This window comes from Pristis pectinata, chromosome 14 (assembly GCF_009764475.1).
Source record: "Pristis pectinata isolate sPriPec2 chromosome 14, sPriPec2.1.pri, whole genome shotgun sequence".
NCBI classification, from domain to species: Eukaryota; Metazoa; Chordata; class Chondrichthyes; order Rhinopristiformes; family Pristidae; genus Pristis; species Pristis pectinata.
In genome coordinates, this window is record NC_067418.1 from 42,407,748 (window position 1) to 42,429,773 (window position 22,026).

General features: G+C 44.0%; 1 protein-coding gene across 1 annotated transcript in view; it reads right to left on the bottom strand.

Annotated features, from left to right (window-relative positions):
* LOC127577716 (N-acetyl-beta-glucosaminyl-glycoprotein 4-beta-N-acetylgalactosaminyltransferase 1-like) overlaps nt 1–22,026 on the bottom strand; it is a 591,438-nt gene that overhangs the window by 215,700 nt on the left and 353,712 nt on the right. Inside the window, exons 5-6 of the mRNA XM_052029203.1 lie at nt 18,873–18,963; nt 1,137–1,237 (exon numbers count right to left, since the gene is read on the bottom strand). Of these exons, the coding sequence (XP_051885163.1) occupies nt 1,137–1,237; nt 18,873–18,963 (192 nt within the window). The remainder of the gene's footprint in view (nt 1–1,136; nt 1,238–18,872; nt 18,964–22,026) is intronic.

Below are 22,026 nucleotides of genomic sequence, written 5' to 3' on the forward strand. Positions count from 1 at the left end.
CAGTGCCTGCTGTAGGTAGTCCAGGTCTGAGAAAACTATAGGGAAGCATTGTTCATTGCTGCCTAGTAGACTCTTGAGTTTTGTATCATCAAGCTTCCCCACCATCCGTGTCATGATCTCTTCTTGCTGCTACCATTGGGCAGGAGGTACAGAAGCCTGAAGTCCCACACCACCACGTTCGGGAACAGGCTACTTTCCTGAAACCATCAGGTTCTTGAACCAACCTACCCTCCCCTAATCCTACCAAAGCAATGGAACACTAGGAATCACCTCTTGCACTTCTGTGCATTTGTCTCTGCTTGTGTTTTTTTGCACTAATGTCTTGTTTTTGCACACTTTTTCTTCTCTTCACTGTCTTGTATAATTTGTGCATAATTTATGTTTAGTGTGTTGTCCGCACCTACATGCACGTGATGCTGCTGCAAGCAAGTTTCTCATTGTAGCGGTACCCAACCGTAATTGTGCATATGACAATAAACTCGACTTGACTTGAATTGATGACTTCTTTAGCAGACCCTCTGAATTAAGAATGACATGCAGTTCTGAGGGGTAGGAGGTGCCTTTGCATGAATTATTTTAACTAGGGGTAGCTGTTGCACAGAACAAGGTCTTGGTGGAATGGCAAGGAGGTTCAAGACAAATGGAGAGCAAGGTCTGCTGCACAGACTCAACACACAGATCCTCTGTGCAGGGACACAGACAATCAATGCTCCCTAGCATAATGGCACCGAGACCATCACAATGCCTCAGCCATTGCTCCGTCTAGTTCTATTAGTACAGTACAATTGTCAGTCTAGAAAACAGTAGGCAACTATTAATAACTTTGATCATAAAAACAAGGTTAAAAATAGATTAAAATATTCTGGGAGATGTTTTCTTACATCAAATGTATAAAAGGATCATTACATTCATTACAGGCATTACAAGCATTGACTTCATTATAAAGCTTTTCATTTGCTGGAACCTGATACTATGTTTTCAGTTTTGTCCCTCTTCAGTTAGAAGGCGGATACTTGGAGAGTGTCCAGGTAACAGGGAAAAAAATTCAGACGTCCCTAAAGACATTTTAATGCAGTGACTGAGTTGCCTGGAATGGCTGCTGGACAAGATAAGTGAGATTGAACTGACGTCTATACCTTGCCTACATGTATCAGCAGTCTGGCGTTTGCAGGACTCTCATCAGAACTGAGCCAAAACTCGGAGTTATCATCAGATGCAATTGCAAACTGGAAATCACCTGAGAAAATAAAAATGGAAAATGACTGAGCAAGTTGGAGAGGCGCACACATGTTGATAATAAACTCAGGACTCATTGTGCCTGCATATAGAACACATGGGAGCTGAAAACCGCATGAGAAAGGGAAGAATTTTCTGTAGTGGGGTAAATGATTTAGGGGACCCAATTGCACTCTGTTATATATGGGCAAACTCTACTGTGCCTTTAGGTGAGGTCACACATGCGGTCAAACACGGAAATCCAAAGGTTGCAGAAAGGAAGCATTAGTTCAATATTAGCCTTGCAAGAGCACCCATGTCAGGTATCCAACAGGGTGAGGCTGATGCATCTACACGGCAGATATGAACTAAGCCCAACACTGAGGGTCAATCGTCATTTCAATCCAATACTTCATTCTGTTTGGAGATGCAGTTGTGTTCCCTCTTCACACTGGTTCCACAAACTCTGTCTCCCCTGCTGTGTGCTCATCAACTTGTACTCTCAGCAACTTGCCACACAAAAGGTTTGGAGCTCAAACTTGCAAAGGCAAGTCTCACAAACAACAGTAGATTCACTCCTATAACAGATTACGTGTCATTGCGTTGACATTCCCCTTCTAACACTGAGTAGCATTTACAGACCATCAATGTGAACAATAAAAGTTTAATATTTTGCCCACAGCTGCTCCTGTGTTTAGTTTGTTAGAGGTTTTAAAATGTCATTTTCAAAGTCAAGTCAAACAGTAATCAAGGTAAAATTTCTTATTAACCATTTGGGTAAACACCTCCTTCCCTAAGATATTGACTATCCACTCTATCCAGACCTCTCGTAATCTTATATATTTCTATCAGGCCCCCTTTCAGCCTCATTTGTTGCAGGGAAAACAAGACCAAGTTGACTACTAATGTCATGCAAGAGGACCAAGACCAGTTAGAGATGCAAAATAATGGATCCCTGCAAAGGGTGACGTGGAGTACAGTAGTTAGTGCTGCTTCTCAGCTCCGGGACCCTGGCTCCACCCTGACCTCGGGCGCTCTCTGTGTGGCGTTTGCATGTTCCTCTGCGGCCAAGTGGCTTTCCACCCTGGGCACTGGTTTGCTCCCACGTCGCAGGGACATGATGGTAGGTTCGGCAGCTCTCGTAACGACAAAGAGAAATCAAAAGGGAGTTGATGGGGCCCATGTGAGAGAGAATAAGTGGCAGGGGCACAGCGGAATAAGAAGAGGGGGGAATGGGACTAATGGAGTTGCTTTCCCAAGAGCTGGCATGGAGCTGATGGGCCAAATGGCCTCCTTCTGTATCATGATAGGGTAAGCTGGAAACGTCACTTACATCACCTGAAGGAATTATTTACTTGCCTTAAGTCATCACCTTTGATATTACATGCCGTATTTCAGCTGATAGTGCCTTTCAAGAGGAAGGAAGTGACTGAGGTTGCAGTGCTCAGTATGCACCAATCTTGGGTTATACTATCAATTAGCTAAATACTTAGCTGTAAAAGAACATTTCACTGACAGATGAAATTATGTCACATATACGAAGAAGCCATCTACTAAGCCTAAAGAAATCTGCATTGATAATTATCAGGAAATTTCATGAGGACATTTCTTGTCGGCAAGGGCCCATTGTCACTCCATGTTCAAACTTACCTGGTCTGATGTAAGTATCTTGCTAGCATTGAGCATCTGGACTTCAGTAACATAGAGTCACAGTGTCATAGAGTTGTACAGCACAGAAATGGACCCTTTGGCCCACCATGTCCATGCCGACCTTTTTGTCCATCTACATTAATCCTACTTGCCCGCTTTACATCCGTATCCTTCTACACCTGCCTGTTTTAAGTGCCTGTCTAAACGCCTCTTAAAACATGGTAATTGTATCTAATATCACCATCTTCTCCGGCAGTGCGTTCCAGATATCAACCACTGTCTGTGTAAAGCACTTCCCTCTCAGATCCCCTTTAAAACTCCTTCCTCCATCCCCCTCTATTTTTGATACCCCTTCCATGTGAAAAAGATCTGACTCCCTACACTATCTATGCTTCCCATAATTTTTATATGCCCCTATCAGCTCATCCTTTAGCCTCCTTTCCCCCAGGGAAAGCAAACCCAACCTATCCAATCCCTTCCCATTACTTAAGTCCTTCAATCCTGCAACATCCTGGTGAATCTCCTCTGCACTCTCTTCAGCGTTATAGTGTGGTGACCAAGACTAATTAAAAATACTCCAAGTGTGGCCTAGCCAGCATTCTGTGAAGTTGCAACAAAACATCCAACTTTTATATTCTATGCCCCAACCTATGAAAGCAAGGATTCCATATGCCTTCTTCACCACCCTATCTACCTGTATCGCCACTTTCAGGGAACTATGAACTTGAAGATATATCTTTTTAATTAGTCACATGTACAGCGAAACACACAGTGAAATACATCTTTTGCGTAGAGTGCTCTGGGAGCAGCCCGCAAGTGTCGCCACGCTTCTGGCGCCGACATAGCATGCCCACAACTTCCTAACCCGTACGTCTTTGGAATGTGGGAGGAAACCGGAGCACCCGGAGGAAACCCACGCAGACACGGGGAGAACGTACAAACTCCTTACGGACAGCGGCTGGAATTGAACCCGGCTCGCTGGTGCTGTAATAGCGTTACGCTAACCGCTACACTACCGTGCCTGCCCAAAGTCCCTCTGTTCATCAACATTCCTTAGTGCCCTACCATTGACTGTATATGTCTTATCCTTATTTGACTTCCCAAGATGTATCTTCTTGCACTCATCAGGATTAAATTCCACCTGCCTAATATTCCATCTGATCTATATCCTGCTGTAGTCTTAGATAACCTTCATCGCTATCTACACCACCAATTTCCATGTCATCCACAGACTTACTAATCAACTTAACAGAGCTAAGCAACAAAGCCTGAGAAGGACAGAAACTCCAGTGACAAGTTGAAGTAGCCAAAGCCCCAAAGCTCCCTCAAACCCTTTGACCCCCAGTGGGGTCCCAACCCCAGCTTTACTGACAGCATAAGCTATAAGTGATATTAAGTCCCTGTCATTCAAAAACAATTAAAAAACTAACAAAAAATATATATAGTGAAATATTCAAACACAAAAAAAACAAAATTGGGTAAGAACTGTTATGAACAGCTAAAAAAAATTAAGCAAAATAATTTATAAAAGCAGAACTTAACATTAATTTTGCTTTCATCTCCCTAGCCACAATCCCCAATAAAATCAATGGGGGTTGCAGATCCTGCAACTGATCTAACCGTGAGTGATATTCAGGAGCCAATCCCTCAGGGCAAATGCTGGGGAACCTCGTCAAGACAAAGTTCCAGCACCAGACTTCATACGGTGTTCAGCAACAGAGCCTCCTGATAAGTAGAGCACCAGATCAAGTCAAGCAGTAGATCAGAAGGTTCAGGTCTTTAGTGTTTGACTACACATGTGTGGACTGGACTGGCCTTGCTGCCCTTTCAACTGATGATGCCAGTGGTTCCGTTCAGAACTGCTGTATTTTATGGGCAAGGTCTGGACTATTGTCTTTTGATTGATATTTAATGAATTAGAATCAAAACTTCACATCTTTTACAGTCACTACTTGCTCTACACATTCCTCTTAAAAGAAAAATCCATTCATTCATCTTCAAGTATCTGATAGTTGTGCTGTCAACCAATCAGCATAAATATGAGTTTGTTTGGTAACTTACATTATGTATTTAACAGGTTGCCATAGCTAGAGATAGCAGTATCTGAGAATTCACTTGTTATTCTTGCCACAAAATATTCATTGTTTATATTTCACGCACGATAGTCCACAAGACCTACTGTGCCTGAAATCATCCGACAGCAAAGAAATTTCTCCTGAGTTAAATGTTGAATCTACTTTAACCATTTTCCACTTGAATAGGCTGAGATGAACTACAAACAATCTAGTGGTTCCACCATTACTGATACTGGCTTTTTAATTCCAGATTTATATTTAAAAAACTGAATTTAAATTCTCAGCTGATGTAGGGGCTTTGACCACTGGGCCAAGTCCTCTGGAGTTCTAATCCATCATGCTACTGTATCTGTTACTGAATATCATTCGATTTCCTCCAGTAAAGTCTTTGATGGATGCTTTATATCAACAGTACCTTTTATTATTCCAACAATCTCTTCTCTAACATCAACTCACTTGATCAGATGTCTGTGTTCTAATCATGGCAAATCTTCCAGCTCTATGTTATTTACCAGACCAATCTGAGTCATTATCCATATGTGTCAATCAAAATTGCTCCAGCCGTGAAGTTTACCTTTTCCCAGGGGAACAAGGGGCATTGGTACAGTGTAGGCAGTGAGCTGAGGGAGTGGAGACTGACAAAGTAAATTGTCCTCAATATTATAATACAAAGCAAAGGTAGGACAACAATATAAAAGCAAATCTATAGTCATCCATAAAACTGACACAGAAAATGTTGGAAATACCGAGCAGGTCAGGCAGCATCTATGGAGAGAGAAACAGAGTTAATGTTTCAGAACTGATGACAGGTCATTGAGTTGAAATGCTAATTCTGTCTCTGTTTCCCTCCCCATGAATGCTGCCTATCTGCTATTCACTTACAGTGCTTACTGTTCTTATTTCAGATTTCCGGCATCTACAAGTTTCTTTTTCTTTTTTAGATGTCAGATTCCTGCTGCTTCACGGCTCCAGGGCTCCAGGTCCGATCCTGACCTCAGATGCTGTCCACGTGGAGTTTGCAAGCTCTCTCTGTGTTTTAGTTTTCTCCCAGATCCCAAAGACGGGCTGGTAGGTTAATCGGCTATGACCCCTTGGGTGTAGGTTAATGGAAAAAATAATCAATAGGGTAGTTGATGCCCATGTGTGAGACAGAAAAAGTTGCAATGGCACGGGGAAATAAGAAGAGGGAGAATGGGGCTAATGGGGTTGCTCCTTGGGAGCTTGCATAGACCAGATGGATCGAATGGTCTACTTCTTAATTGTTGCCGGTACCTTTTTCCTGGTGAATGAAGTTGGCCATGACTGTACCTTAGAATCTGGTGTAGGCAGGACAGCCAGAGCATCAAGATCATTTATAGGAGAAGCTCTGAAAATGCTGTAATATGCACAGCTGTTGTCTCCATTTAACAAGAAAAAATATTTTGGGTAAACATTATTCTAATTATGGAATATTATATTCAATTTTAAACCAATTATGAACATATTGCACAGTTCCGACTTTATTACACCATGTGTAAAATTATTAGGTGTATGGAACATATTGAGTGCGAGCAAAAGTTTTGAAATCACACAAAGCAACCACTTGTGGCACAGTGAATAATCAGGAATTAACTCAAACCTCCCGGGATTCTAATTAATATAGTTAAGATTCCTTTCCAATTAAGCCTTCTGATGTTTCATCAGCCATAATATGGTGTGCCATCCCAAAGGTTTTATGAACATCCACATATTTGAGGGTCTCTTTAAAATTACCAACAATAATCAGTTCTTGAAAAAAATTGCAATGACTTCCCAAGAGCCAAAGGGGAGGCTTCACACATACACCATCTGATAACTTCCAACAGGGTCAAGGGAAAGATAACTAATTAAAGTACAGAAATGAAATTGAGATACATGATATTTAAGAAAAAATTTGATAAACATTATTTCCATATCCACAGTCATGTATGAAACTACTTTCACTGCATTACCAGGTATTGCATGCCAAGTACAACTCATTGTCTCTTTCTAACCATTAGTTAACACCAAATGAGGGGCATTGCGGAAATGCGGTATAGCTGAGGACTAACCTAAAGTCTTAAAGCTGATGTGTGGATCCCTGAGCTGAGAAACCCGGTTTTCCCCTTTTGATCATCCTCTACACTTTGGTTGTCGTTGGGGCTGCCCTCCCGCAATGTTTAAGTGGAATATTGTTTGTGTGAGGGAAGTGGTCCTTCAGCAACCCAAGGAAATGGCAGTGCATTCCACACTGGTCCTGCTTTGGGAAGCAGTAGGATTGGGAATCTGAATTTCCAGCCCACACATCATTGTGTGGGCATACCCTGGATCTGATGGCACACATTGCCTTCAGCAGCAGCACTCAGATGGTAGGATCTTATTTGGAGTGATGAATCCCTTAACGAAGCTAGCTGAAAGAGGAGGGGATGGAATAAACGTGGCCTGATGCAGAATACGGTGAATGGTAAATATTGGAAAAGGACTATCAGATGACCAGCATATTGTGATTTTATCACTTTGGATAGCCACCCAATGCAAGTAGTTGGTGAGTAGTCCTCCTAGGTTGAGCTGGTCTCAGATCTATACACTGGCTACTTTTCACCAGACACCCTGCACTGCTGCCTTGTGTGCATGGTAACCCTGGAGTCCAAAGTGGGCTCCTTTATTCAGCTCCACTGCTCCAATGATACATCTATAGAAACATTTTAACATGATTTCTGCCCAACATCTCTTCCTGTCCATTGAGAAAAAGTATCTATTTTGATTATTTTTTAAAATAATGCCTGGCATGGTGCCATTGCAACTTGGGTTTGCGCTGGTGAATTAGCAAGTTTTCAATGTAAGGCATATTTCGGAAACTCACTGTGGATAAGGTTGACTTTGAGTCAAACATACACTGACTTTACATTCATGCTTCTCCAAACTCTCTGATCCTGACCGAGTTACCCCAACTTCTCCTCCTCTGATCTCTCACCTGCTTCCCTTCATCTTCACCCATCCTCACCTTGATCCCTCTGGCTCCCCCCGCCCCCCCTCAACCACCCTCCACCCCACTGATATTTTACTCCCTGCCAATCTCCTTCCATCCACTAGATCTGAGGCCACAGGTCCACCCATCTTACAGCCAGCCTCTCAATCTGGCGAACTACAACCAGTAAACAGGTGCAAAGAATGTTACTCTGATCCTGCCATAAAATGTGTTAGGGTCGAAGGAAATCCCATTTTTATGGGCTCCCCAGCCACTGAACTGCCATCCCCATCTTCCCATCTCCTCATTAACAAAGGTGCAACACTGTGCAAAGAAACTTGCAGCAACAGGAAGAGAATCTCCAAAACAACTGGCCGACCAGAGAAAAGAGAGAGGCAGGAAAGTTGATGACTTGGGTAGTCCAGGGCACCCTTTAAATACAAGGCACAATACAATCATGTGGCATAAAAATAAATACAGAAAATGTTGAAAGTGCTCAGGATTAGTGGAGAAAAGCATTAATTTTTCAGGTCAGTAACTTTTCATTATAACTGTAAAAGGACAGAGAAAAACAATTTTAAGATGCGGGAAACAAGAGAGTGGAGAAAAGGGCGGTGGGGGGGGGGGGGAATCTGCGATAAGGTGGAAGGCAAAAACATTAAATGAGAAAAGAAGATAATGATGTACAGCCAAAGTGGGTGGGAATGGTTCAAGAAACAGAAGATGCCTACAGGAGGTGCAGATGGGAATAGCAGAATCATTATCTGAAAGTGCTGAATTTAGTGTTGAGTCTGGAAGGCTATAATTGCCTAATCAAAAGATAAGGGACCGTTCCCCGAGCTTACACTGAGCTTCGCTGGCACAATGGAGGCTGATGATGGAGATGTCAGGGTGAATGGAAGATTAAAGTAACAAGTGACAAGGTAAAGTGACAAGTACAGGGTCGCATTTACCAAATGAATGAAAGTGTTCTGCAAAGCGCTCATCCATTCTGCATTTGGTCTCTCCACTGCAGAGGAAACGACATAGTGAGCAGCAAATACAATACACTGAATTGAAAGAAGTAGAAGTGAATTGCTGCTTTACCTGAGGAGAATATTTAGAGCCTCGGACAGTGTGAATGAAGAGGGCAAAAGGCCAGCAGTTGCATCTCCTGCCACGGGAAGTGGAAGAGAGGTCGGCGAAGAGTGAGGAGAGAGAGGACGTCAAAGAGGGAACGGTGGCTTCAGAAAGCTGAATGGACAGGACAGGGGAAGGTGTGTTTGGTGGAGGTGGTGGAAGCGGCAGGGAATCATGCTTTGAGTGGGAGAAAATGAGGTGAGAGGAGAAGTGCGTGAAATTGAACAGATTCAACCTCCTTGTAAGTTAGAATTGATCGGAATCTTAAATCAAGGAAAAGGGGCAACATATCAGAAGTGCTAGTATGCAAAGCAGAATTGTGGCACGGCTGCCTCTCAACTCCAGGTATCCAGGTTCGATACTGACCTCGGCTGATATCTATGTCGAGTTTGCACAGTCTCCTTGTGTGGGCTTTCCCTGGGTGCTGCAGTTTCCTCCCTCACCCCAAAGACTTGGCATTAGGTTAACTGTAGGTTAAGAAGGCTGTAGGGTTAAATTGCCTCTTTGTGTAGGCAGGAGGAACACAAATTAAGAAAGGGGAAGTTGGTGGGCATGTGAGAGAGAATAATTTGCAGGGCCATTGCAGAATAAAATGTGGGGAATTGGGACTGATGGGAATGATTTGCTGGAAGCCAGCATGGACCTGATGGGCCAAATGGCATCCTTCTGCATTGTAATAAGTAAATATTGCGAGAACAGATGGGAAGGTGGAACGCTTACAGGAATCAGGGCAGGAGGAAGGGTAATTAAGGGAACTTCAGGAGTCAGTAGGCATATAGTGGATCATTAGTTGTTGGACTATCCCAAGAGGAGGAATTGGGAGAGTTCAGGAAAGGAAGTGTTGAAGATGACAACATGAAGGTGAAGGAAAGGCAGGAATTGTCAGTAAAGTTGATGAAACTTTCCAGTTTTGGTTGAAAGCAAGGAGCAACAGCCGTGAATGTATAAAAGACAGGAGGTGAGGGAAAGGATATGAATGGGCCATGGGTCAACATGGATATGGAGATTTTTGAGTGTAGTTTTTTTTAAGGATTATGTTAAACTGATTAAGTTCATTTAGGCTAATTGAATGTGATGCAGTTGAGGTGAATGAAATGGGGGAGCATTAACAGAAGAATTCCAGCATATCATGAGCAAATTTCTCCACTTATACCTTGGGAAGGTCTCAAGCACACTCATGCAAGTTGAATCCTCAGCTCGTGCCTCCTTTTAGCTTCTGAAGGCTAGAAACCTTTGCTGAAATAAAGTAATAAATTTCTAAGTGCTATAATAGTGAATAGTGACTCAAAGGCTTCCAAAGAAAAAGTTCTCCCTTTGGCTGAGTTAGAATTTGGGGATGAGAGCGACATAAAGCTAAGTGACAAAGTATGGGAGACATAGATAGCGTAGATAGTCGGAGTCTTTGTACCTGGGTGGAAATGTCAAAAACCAGAGAGCTTAGCTTTAAGGTGAGAGGGAGAGATTTTTTTTACACAGAGAGTGATAGGTGCCTGGAATGTGCTACCAGGGGCAGTAGAGGATTAGATAAAATAAGATACAATAAGATATCTTTATTAGTCACGCGTACAGTATATCGAAACACACAGTGAAATGCATCTTTTGCGTAGGGTGTGCTGGGGGGCAGCCCGCAAGTGTCGCCACGCTTCTGGCGCCAACATAGCACGCCCACAACTTCCTAACCTGTATGCCTTTTTTTGGAAGGTGGGAGGAAACCGGAGCACCCGGAGGAAACCCACGCAGACATGGGGAGAACGTACAAACTCCTTACAGACAGCGGCCAGAATTGAACCGGGGTCACTGGCGCTGTAATAGCGTTACGCTAACCGCTACACTACCGTGCCTGCCCAGATATGTGTAAAAGGCAGACACATGAACAGGGGGGGAGACAGACCATCATGGTCAGTGCAGGCAAGGGCCTGTTCCTGTGCCGTACTGGTATATGTTCTATCCTGACCCATGGAAGAGACAATAGCCAGGACATTAAAGCCAGCAGAGGGAAAACAAGGGCGGCACTGTGGCACAGCTAGAAGAACTGCTGCCTCACAACTCGAGTGGCCCGGGTTCAATCCTGACCTCTGGTGCTGTCTGTTTAGAGTTTGAACGTTTCCTCTGTGACCATGCTGATTTCCTCTGGCGTCTCTGGTTTCCTCCCACACCCTAAAGATGTGCAATTTGAATCAGCCACTATAAATTGCCCATGGTGTGAAGATGAGTGGTAGAATCTGGGAATGTGTGAGGAATAAAATGGGATTAGTTAGATGGGTCAATGACGAAGGGTCTCGGCCTGAAACATCCGTTTATTTCCCTCCATGGATGCTGCCCGACCTGCTGAGTTCCTCCAGCACTTGTGTGTTGCTTCAGATTCCAACATCTGGAGAATTTCTTGTTTCTTAGTTAGATGGGTGCTTGATGGTTGGTGCAGGATACGTGGGCTGAAGGGCCTGTTGTCGTGCTGTGTGACTCAATGTCCCTATGACTCTTTAACTGAGACTCCTCACTGAAAGTAAATTAAGCCTAATCGCACCAGTCGGTGATCTCCCAGTGTGGAACCTGGAGCAGCTGGGAATCCTACTTGTGTCCCAAACTCTGCCCTGGCAATTTACTAATCTCAGCTATTTCCCAGTGGCTCTTTGACAACGGACTGGCTGAGGAACGTGGGGGCAGGAGGTAGGATAGGACAGGGAAAGGAAGTGGGAGGTAGGGAAAAGGCAGGTGGGGGATGTGGGAGAAAAGGAAAAGGGTGGATGAGAAGGGGTGGAGCAAGGCAGGACAGAGGGAGGGGGAGAGAGGAGGAGAAATGGAAAGGAAAAGATTGAGGAAGGGAGGGAAAGGAAGGGAAGAAGGGAGAGGAAGGAGGACAGAATGAGTGGGTTGGGAAGCGGCAGGGAGGAAGGAGGGGGATGGTGGCTAATATTCCCATATTGGAAAGGAGACCCCAGAGTTAAATTGGAAAATTCCTGCCCCACACAATATCAGTGTGAGATATCTGCTTTCCAATACAATTTTCCAATCTTGACACCGACTTACAGGGATCAAATGCCAGGCAGGTTTCAAAGTGAGAGTCTCTGGGACACTATTTATTCCAGGGGAATAGGACAGACACAAGGACCCTAGAATGTTGTTGTCCGAGGCAAACACTACCAGTTTACTGCTAATCTCCTCATTAATTCAAATTTACCTGGTTGTAGTCCAAGCAGCAGGCAATGCCCAGAATCAGCAGAAATTTTCCCAGAGAGGCAGAGCAAGCCTCATCCACAACTATAAATAAAACCTTGGGGCAACAAGTCCCACCCCAACAAGCCAGTCCATGGCAACGTAACCATACCCACCACTTGTTCCTCTATATCAGTGGTTCCCAACTAATGAAGGGAAGCCCCATTTGTTCACAAGATGGGCCCCATCCCAATGATGATGTTACAAGACTATTGAACAGTCCCTTCATATGATAAGATTGGTATTGGCATTGGTTTATTATTGTCACTTGTACCAAGGTACAGTGAAAAACATGTCTTGCGTACCGATCATGCAGGTCAATTCATTACACAGTGCAGCTGCATTAAGTTAGTACAGAGTACATTGATGTAGTACAGGTAAAAACAATAACAGTACAGAGTAAAGTGTTACAGCTACAGAGAAAGTGCAGTGCAATAAGGTGCAAGGTCACAACAAGGTAGGTCATAGTCCATCTCATTGTATATGACTCTTGACCTCACAATCTACCTTGTTATGACCTTGCACCTTATTGTCTACCTGCACTGCACTTTCTCTGTAGCTGTTACACTATATTCTGTATTCTGTTATTGTTTCACCTTGTATTACCTCAATTCACTGTGTCATGAATTGATCTGTATGAACAGTATGCAAGACACATTTTTCACTGTACCTCGGTACATGTGACAAGAATAAACCAATTCCAATTCCAGTTCCAGTTCCAAACTGATCTTTTTAATATTTGGGCTCTCCTGAGGTTTCCTGAGACTGTCAGCAGCAGCAGAGACACGGATTCGATCTTGACTGCTGGTGCTGTCTATTTGGAGTTTGCATGTTCTCCGAGCAACAGTGTGGGCTTCCCCTTGTTTCTTCCCACATCCCAAAGACGTGCAGATTGGTAGGTTAATTGGACACTGTAACTTGCCCCTACAGTGTGGGTGAGTGATAGAATCTGAGGGGAATTGATGGGACTGTGGGAAAATAAAAAGAGATCAGTGTAGGATTAGTGTAAATGGGGGCTTGATGGTTGGCATAGACAGGGTGGGCTAAAGGGCCTGTTTCTGTGCTGTCTGACTCTCTGCCTCTATTTTTTACTTTTTTTGTTAAATTTTCCTCAGCAGCCTCATGGAAACTTCGTAATCTTCAGTACTGCCCCTCACCCAGGGGAGATTAGAAACCAGCTCTCATTACGCAAATGACTTTGACTTTACAATTTAAATGAGGCTTTGACTGCCTTCTTGGTTCTAAACTGGTCCTACCTCCTGTGCCGAAAAACTGAAGTAAAAATTGAATAATTTCTGGAGCAACATTTATAGCGTACATATAATAAATTTTACACTAGTCACAAAAAGAAACAGATAAACATTTGACATAAAGTTGCTCATTTAATGTCAGAAATACCTGCAACTAATTTCAGGATGAGCTCCTGTCATAAACTGTTGCATAAATCAACTGAGCCCCAGGGGATTTTCAGCAGGATTAGATGTGTGGGTGTGCATGCGATGTTTCCTGGCAGCTGCACTTCTTCATCCTGAGCATTACTGCTGCTGCATTACATGACAATCAATCAGCCCGAAAATGGCCAGCGCATTATAGATGTGCGTGCGTGAAGGGGTGATTGATGCACACACAAGGATATGCAACATAGATGATCCTGTGGGTCGACAATTTTCGTTTGCATATCTGAAGACCAGATACTAAAGTTATTGATCTGGAGGCCGCAGAAGGAAGAAAATTTCATTAGTACTTGCTACTTAAGTCTGTTGGTGGTGTCAACTGAGGGAAAACACTATTGAAACACAAGCTGGAGAGGTGCTTTGAGGAGACTTTCAATGGCAACTTCTCTCACTGTGGATGGAATTATCTGGGCTGGATTGTTGCAGATAAATGTCTTATCATGGAGTGTTGACACTGGAGAAAACTCTCCACCCAATGTTAACTATTAGCGGTCAACACTTTGGGATACCGATTAATAATGATAAGAAACAAAAGACTGCAGATGCTGGAACCTAGAACAACAAATGACGCTGGAGGAACTCAGCAGGTCAGGCAGCATCCGTGGAGAAAAGCAGGCGGTCAACGTTTTGGGTCAGGAGCCTTCTTCAGGACTGAAGATAGGCAGAGGGGAAATCCGATATATAGGAGGGAAAAGCAGAGCAGTGATAGGTGGACAAAAGGACGGTGGACATGTAAAACCTGCTCCTTCCAACAGTCTGGGACAAGTTGAGCTTTCACAGCCAAGCTCAAAAGAATTTTATCAGGGAAAAGTATCAAGGGAAATGAGTGAATGATGGCTAAAGATGAGGTGCAAGTCAGTCATGATTTAACTGTAGAGCAGGTGATGGACTGAATGCTTCCATTTTATTCTTATAATCCTCTCTCTTTTTCACTAACATACAGCCTGAATGTCTTACTCATACTCATTCAACACTGTGGGCCGAAGGGCCTGTACTGCGCTGTAACGTTCTATACTCATTCTTGACCTCAGTCTAGGTCGTCTTCCAGAACTGCACCCCTCAAAGCTGTGCTGCTGTTTTGGAGAATGTTTCGCTGATCAATAAACACTTAGCATTCACCAGCCTGCATTTTTTTCTTGTGTGCTGTTTACTTTCATTCAGCTTTGCTCTAAAGATGCTGTCATGAGTGATGGTGCGTGAAAGTGGTTATACAGTACCACAGACATTAAATCTTGTTTTATGCCAGAAAGGGGTGGGAATGGTGTTACATCACTTAAATGGTTGAGTAATTTACCCTGAAGTAATGCTGATGTGATGAGTTTCAGGCTCATTAGTTCCATCATCCAGAGCTATTCAGTGCATTATTTTTCATAGCCCACTGGTAAATTTTGCAAATAGTCCAGCCCTGTGTGGAAGCTAGCACCATGATCATCAGCAACTGCTCTGAGATCCGCGTTTCGATGAGGCATAATGCAACACAGTATATTTTCATTGGCATTCCTTCTGTGTGGCCAGCTGGTAGAGCCGCCGCCTCACAGCACCAGTGACCTGGGTTTGATTCTGACCCCAGGCGCTCTCTGTGTGGAGTTTGCACGTTCTCCCTGTAATTGCACGGGTTTCCTCTGGATACTCCAGTTTCCTCCTTCATCCCAAGGATGTGCAGGCTGGGAAGTTAATTGGCCACAGTAAGTTACTCCCAGTGCAGGGGGGTGCTAGGAGAATCAGGGTGGAGTCGATGGGCGTGTGAGGGAGAACAGGTTACAGAGAAAACAGTGGCAGAATTTGATTGATGGGATTGCTCTGAAGCCAGTACAGACTCACTGGGCTGAATGGCCTCCTCAATGTTTTAAAAGAGAGGGAGAATATTGCTAGTGAAGCAACAGTAGTAGGGAGATGGAAGACTTGATCAGGGATCGAATAGGTGACACCACATTAAAATTAAACATCACTGGATATTGTCGGGCACATCATCTTAGAAATGTGGGAACAAGAGGGAACTTTTTTGAACCTGGAGCCTATTCTGCTTATGATTAAGTCTTGGCTGAACTGGAAGTCAAGATATTGACCCTGCCTTTGTTCCACATCGCTGGTTAACCTCCCCTAACAAATGTCTATCGTTCTGTCTTAAGAGTTCCACAGATAAAACAAGCACCACTATTTTATCCAATGACATCCTGACTTGTATTACACTTGTAGAACAGAGAGACCTAGGGGTACGTACATAGTTCCCTGAAAGCAGTGGCACAGGGAGACAGGATGGTGAAGAAGGCATTTGGCACGCTGGCCTTCATTGGTCAGGGCTTTGAGTAAACGATTGGGGAGATCGTGTTACAGCTGTACATGATGTTGGTGAGACTGCATTTGGAGTATTATGTGCAGTTCTGGTCGCCTGGGTATAGGAATGAAGTCTTAAAGCTGGAAGTGGTGCAGAAGAGATTCAATTTTTACTGGGAATGGTGGGCTTGAGTTGCAAGGACAGACTGGATTGGTTGGGGCTTTCTTCCCTGGAGCATAGGAGGCTGGGGAGAGATCCCATAGATGGGCATAGGTAAGGTGAGTGGACACAGTCTTTTTCCCAGGGTAGGGGAGTCTAAAAATAGAGTGAATAGGTTTAAGGTGAGAGGGGAAAGATTCACAGGGGACCTGAGGGGCAGCCTTTTTACACAGAGGGTGGTGAGTATGTGGAACGTGCTGCCAAAGGCAGTGGTAGAGGCGGGTACAGTTAAAACATTCCGAAAGACATTTGGACAGGTACATGGATAGGAAAGGTTTGGAGGGACATGGGCCAAGGCAGACAAATGGGATTAACTCAGGTAGGCAACTTGGTCAGCTTGGATGGGTTGGGCCAAAAGGCCTGCTTCCATGCTGTATGGCTCTATGGCTCTAAGATTTTGTTGGAAGATGTGGTCCTCAGTTTCGTTCCTTAATTCACTTCAGTTGGGACAAAATTTCCGATGACCCAGTGTGGTTCCTCTCTGACTGATTTTCTATTCAGTGGAATGCTCTGGCAGTATGGATGGAAGCCCATTGAAAAGTGCCTGTGCAATTAACAATGATACCAGAATCTCTCAGATCTCTTCTTACTGCTGGTAACAGCGATGATGACATTTCTTCTCTGCCTCTGATAAAAGGAGGATATCAGCACTGGGCAACGGAGTAAATGCAAAACACTACGATGCTGGAGGAACTCAGCAGGCCAGGCAGCATCCGTGGAGAAAAGCAGGCGGTCAATGTTTCAGGTCAGGACCCTTCAGGACTTGGAGGAAATGGGCAGGGATATGGTGGCGTGGCATTAAAATTATGGGATTATTCATCAGAATACTGGGCTAGGGACATAAGTTTGAATCACAAAATTGGAGCTGGGAGAACTAAATTCTAGTATTTAAATGAATCTGGAATTAAGTAACTAGTCCCACAAAACTACTCAACTGTCATAAGAACCCATCTGGTTCACTAATGTCTATCAGGGGAGGAAATCTACCATCCTGACCTGGTCTGGTCCGCATGTGACTCTAGTCCACAATGTCGCTGACTCATAAGTACCCCTGAATAGCCCTGTCTAGACAGGGCTATTCAGGGGCAATTGAGAATAGGCAATAAATGCCAGCATTGCCAGCGCTATCCATGTTCCATGGAAAAATAAGTTCATTAAAATCAAATCTTAACAGCAGTGTACTTTTGTACATGGCAATGTAAATCTGACAAAAAAGTGAAAAGGCAGCATCTGGTCAGGCGGCGTCAGTGGAGAAACAGTTAATGAGCCAGGTCATCCTCGGTTTGACTTGTTGCACATGGTCCCTGCCTGACTGCATTTACTCTCCCCAGCTACAGAGGGCTGAATGAGCTAGTCCTTCACACCTAACAGTGGCCCCACAAAGCACAGGGGGCAAGTAGGCTGCAGCTTCTTCAATAGTTTTGAATGTTTCTGATTGTTAACAAAATGTAAAAGCAATTAAAATAGATTTAAATAATTAAAAATAATAAGTTATTTAAAAAAGTCATGAAAAACACAATAAAACACTGAAAACTAAAGTGACTTACCCTTGTAACCTTTTGCAACAAGATCGGTGATCCCAGTCAAACTGAGGAAGTCACCGTTCCCACACAAGCCCTCCTGGGGTAAAGGTGAAGTCCAGATTCAAGGTAGCACTGGACCGTGTTACTGCTCTGATACACTCATAATTTTATATAGCTTTATCAGGTCGCCCCACAGCCCCTGATGCTTCAGAGAAAACAATCCTAGTTTTTCCAATCTCTCATTACAGCTAATACACTCCAATCCAGGCAACATCGTGATGAATGTCCTGCCCAGCAATGGAGCAGATAGTCAGATGCACCGGAATCTAACCTTCAGCTCATCTCCATCTTTTGCCAACACAGATGTGGAATTCTGGGACTGGGCAAAGTTAGAGATTTCAACATGTTTTGAAATGTGGAGGGACTGGGGGGGGGGTGGTGGTGGTAGGAGAGAACCTGGTGGGGACAGGGGGAGCAGACTAGAAAGCAGGAAAGATCAAATGACTGGAGGGATGACAGTAGAAGGTGAAAGAGTTGGTAATTGGGTCTGCAAAGGAACAGTGCAGTTTGCCAGCCTTTTGTTCTCCTCTTCCAGTCACTGGTTTGCAGGCAGCAGAAATTCAATTCAATTCTCAGCCAGTGGACCAGCAACAAGTTACATCTTTGTAGCTCCTTTAACAAAGTAGAATATCCTGAGGTGCTTCATAGGAGACAAAAACTGATACTGCATCAATGGTGGAGATTTAGGGCAGGTGACCTCAAGCTCAATCAAAGAGGTGGATTTCAAAAGCTAGATTGAAGAGTGTACTGAAGGTTCAGGCAAGAAATTACAGTGTTTTGAATTCTGGAGGCAAGGGCTGCCAATGTTGGGGCAAAGAAAATGGGGACAGACAGAACCTGCTATTGCCAGTTCTAATTTGTAATTAGAACTGTCTGCCCCTGACTTTGGATCAACAAGGTGACTGCCTTGTATAATTGCTAGTTATACTCACAACTCACACACACATAAAATTTTACCTACCAGTGGATTATTTTCAATATACTTTTGTCTTTACCGGATCATTAGTGATGGATCTCAATGACTACCAACAAAGGGGACTGGAGGAATATAATGATTTCAGCTACTAAATAAGTGCCTCATACCTCCATTTCATTCATCCTTACCATCTTTGTAGGGGTGTATATAGCCAAATATCCGAAGCCCATAATTCTTCCATTTTGGAGAAACAGCAATTTTATTCACTGAGGTACGTGTCTGAAACAAAAAGATACCATTTAATTTCTCATATTTACACAATAATCATTTGGAGAACGATTAACAAGATTTCAGCCAAGACTGGATTAATGCTGATAGTAAAACATAGAAGAATACAGCACAGAAACAGGCCCTTTGGCCCACTGTGTCTGTGCCAACCATGATGCCAGTCTAAACTAATCCCATCTCCCTGCGGATGGTCTATGTCACATTATTCATTGCTTTTATATTCAATGCCCCATTGATGTAGGCAAGCATGCCATATGCCTTCTTTACCACTCTATCCAATTGTGTTGCCACTTTCAGGGAGCTATGGACTTGCACCCCAAGATCCCTCTGTTCATCAATGATCCTAAGGGTCCTGGCATTTATTATACATTTTCCTCTTACATTTGACCTCCCAAAATGCATCACCTTGCACTTGCCTGGACTAAACTCCATCTGCCATTTATCTGCCCAAATTTCCATCTGATCTACATCCTGCTCTATCCTTTGACAACCTTCTTCACTATCCATAACTCCACCAACTATCCTCTCTAGTTCCTGGTGGCCAGACGCAGGTTGGAGGAATAACACCTCATATTCCGCCTTGGGAGTCTCCAGCCTGATGGCCTCAACATCGATTTCTCTAATTTCTGGTAACCCCACCCCTTCTTTTGCTTCCCCCCCCCCCACTCCTTCGTCTTCCCTTATTCCTGTGGTTCCCTTCCCTCGCCTTGATGACCTGCCCATCTCCTCTCCTCCCCTCCTACATCCTTTATTCCATGGTCCACCACCCTCTTCAACTGGATTCCTTCTTCTTCAGCCCTGCCTCTTCTACCTATCACCTCTCAGCTTATTACATCTCCCCCTCCCCCAACCACCTACCTTCCCCCTCTCACCTGGACTTACCTATCACCTGAACTCACCTATCACCTGCCTGCCTGTGCTCCTCCCCCTCCCCCGACCTTCTTATTCTGGCTTGTGCCTTCCTTTCCAGTCCTGATGAAGGGTCTCGACCCGAAATGTCGACTGTTTATTTCCCTCCACAGATGCTGCCTGACCTGCTGAGTTCCTCCAGCACTTTTTGTGTATTGCTCCACCAATTTTCATGTCATCTGCAAACTTACTCATCAGATCACCTGCATTTTCATCCAAATTGTTAACATATATTGTAAACAACAAAGGTTCCAGCAGTTGCAGAACACCACTGGTCACAGACCTCCAGTCACAAAAACACCCTTTGTTGCCATGGCCAAGAAAGCTCACCAGTGCCTCTTCTTCCTCAGGAGGCTAAAGAAATTTGGCATGTCCCCTTTGACACTCACCAACTTTTGTCAATGCACCTTAGAAAGCATCCCATCTGGATGCATCAAGGTTTGGTATGGCAACTACTCTGCCCAGGACCGCAAGAAACTGCAAAGAGTTGTGGATGCAGCCCAGCGCATCACGGAAATCAGCCTCCCCTCCATGGACTCTGTCTTTACCTCTCGCTGCCTTGGTGAAGCAGCCAGTATAATCAATGACCCCACCCATCTGGGTCATTCTCTCTTCTCTTCTCTCCCATGAAGCAGGAGATACAGGAGCCTGAGGGCACATACCACCAGGCTCAAGGACAGCTTCTACCCCACAGTGAAAAGACTATTGAACCGTTCCCTTATACGATGAGATGGACTCTTGACCTCACAATCTACCTTGTTTGACCTTACACCTTATTGTCTACCTGCAATGCACTTCCCTGCAGCTGTGACACTTTGCTCTGTATTCTGTTATTGTTTTTTACCCTGTACTCTCAATGCACTCTGTACTAACTCAATGTATCTGCACTGTGTAATGAATTGACCTGTACGATCGGTTTGCAAGACAAGTTTTTCACTGTACCTCGGTACAAGTGACAATAATAAACCAATACCAATACCCGTCTACTGCAACACTCTCTCTTGGGTGACCAGGCCAATTTTGTATCCAACTTACCAACTCACTGTGGATCCCATGTGACTTAATCTTCTGGACCAGCCTGCCATGGGGAACTTTGTCAAATGTTTTACTGAAGTCCATGTAGACAACATCCAATACCCTCATCTCCATCACTTCATCAAAAAACTTAAATCAAATTTGTGATAAACACAAAGCCACATTGACTATCCCTAAATAAGTTTGTGCTTTCCCAAATGTGAATAAATCCTGTCCCTAAAAGTCTTCTCCAACTATTTCCCTACACTGATATAAGGCTCACCAGCCTATAATTTCCTGGTTTGTCACTGTTGTCCTTCTTAAACAAAGGAACTGCATTGGCCCTTCTCTAGTCCTCTGGCACCTTGTCCATGGCTGAAGAGCACACACAGATCTCTGTCAAGGACCCAGCAACCTCCTCCCTCAGTATGCAGGGATATATTCCATTAGACCCTGGGGACTTATCCACCTTAATGTTTTTGCAGGACACCCAATACCCTCTCCTTATAATATCGACATGCCCTAGAATATCAACATGCCCCTCCCTGATCTTACCATCATCGACATTCTTCTCCTTGGTTAATACCAATGTGAAGTATTCATTAAGAACTTCACCCACTTCTCCTCCATGCATAAATTCCCTCCCTTGCCCTTAAATGGACCTCCTATATCCTCGTTTAAGTTCTTTCCTGCTTCCATGATATTCCTCAAGGCCCTTGATCGATTTTAGCTTCCTAAACTTTATATATGCTTCCTTTTTTTGACTAAACTTACAATATCTCTTGTCATCCAAGATTCCTGAACCTTGCCATCCTTATCTTTCTTCCTCACAGAAAGATGCTTGTCCTGAACTCTAAACAACTGGCCTTTTAAAGACTCGCACATGTCAGATGTGGATTTACCCTCAAGTAGCTGCTCCCAATCTATTTTCTCCATATCCTGCCTAATACTGGTGTAATTAGTCTTCCTTCAGTTGAACATTTTCATCAGAGGAACCCTCTTAACCTTAACCATAACTGTCTTAAAACCACGACCTGCATCTCCCCGTTGCCAGTCACTTCAACTCCCCCTCCCACACCATCACTGATATGTCAGTCCTCGGCTTCCTCCACTGCCAGGACAATTCCAAGC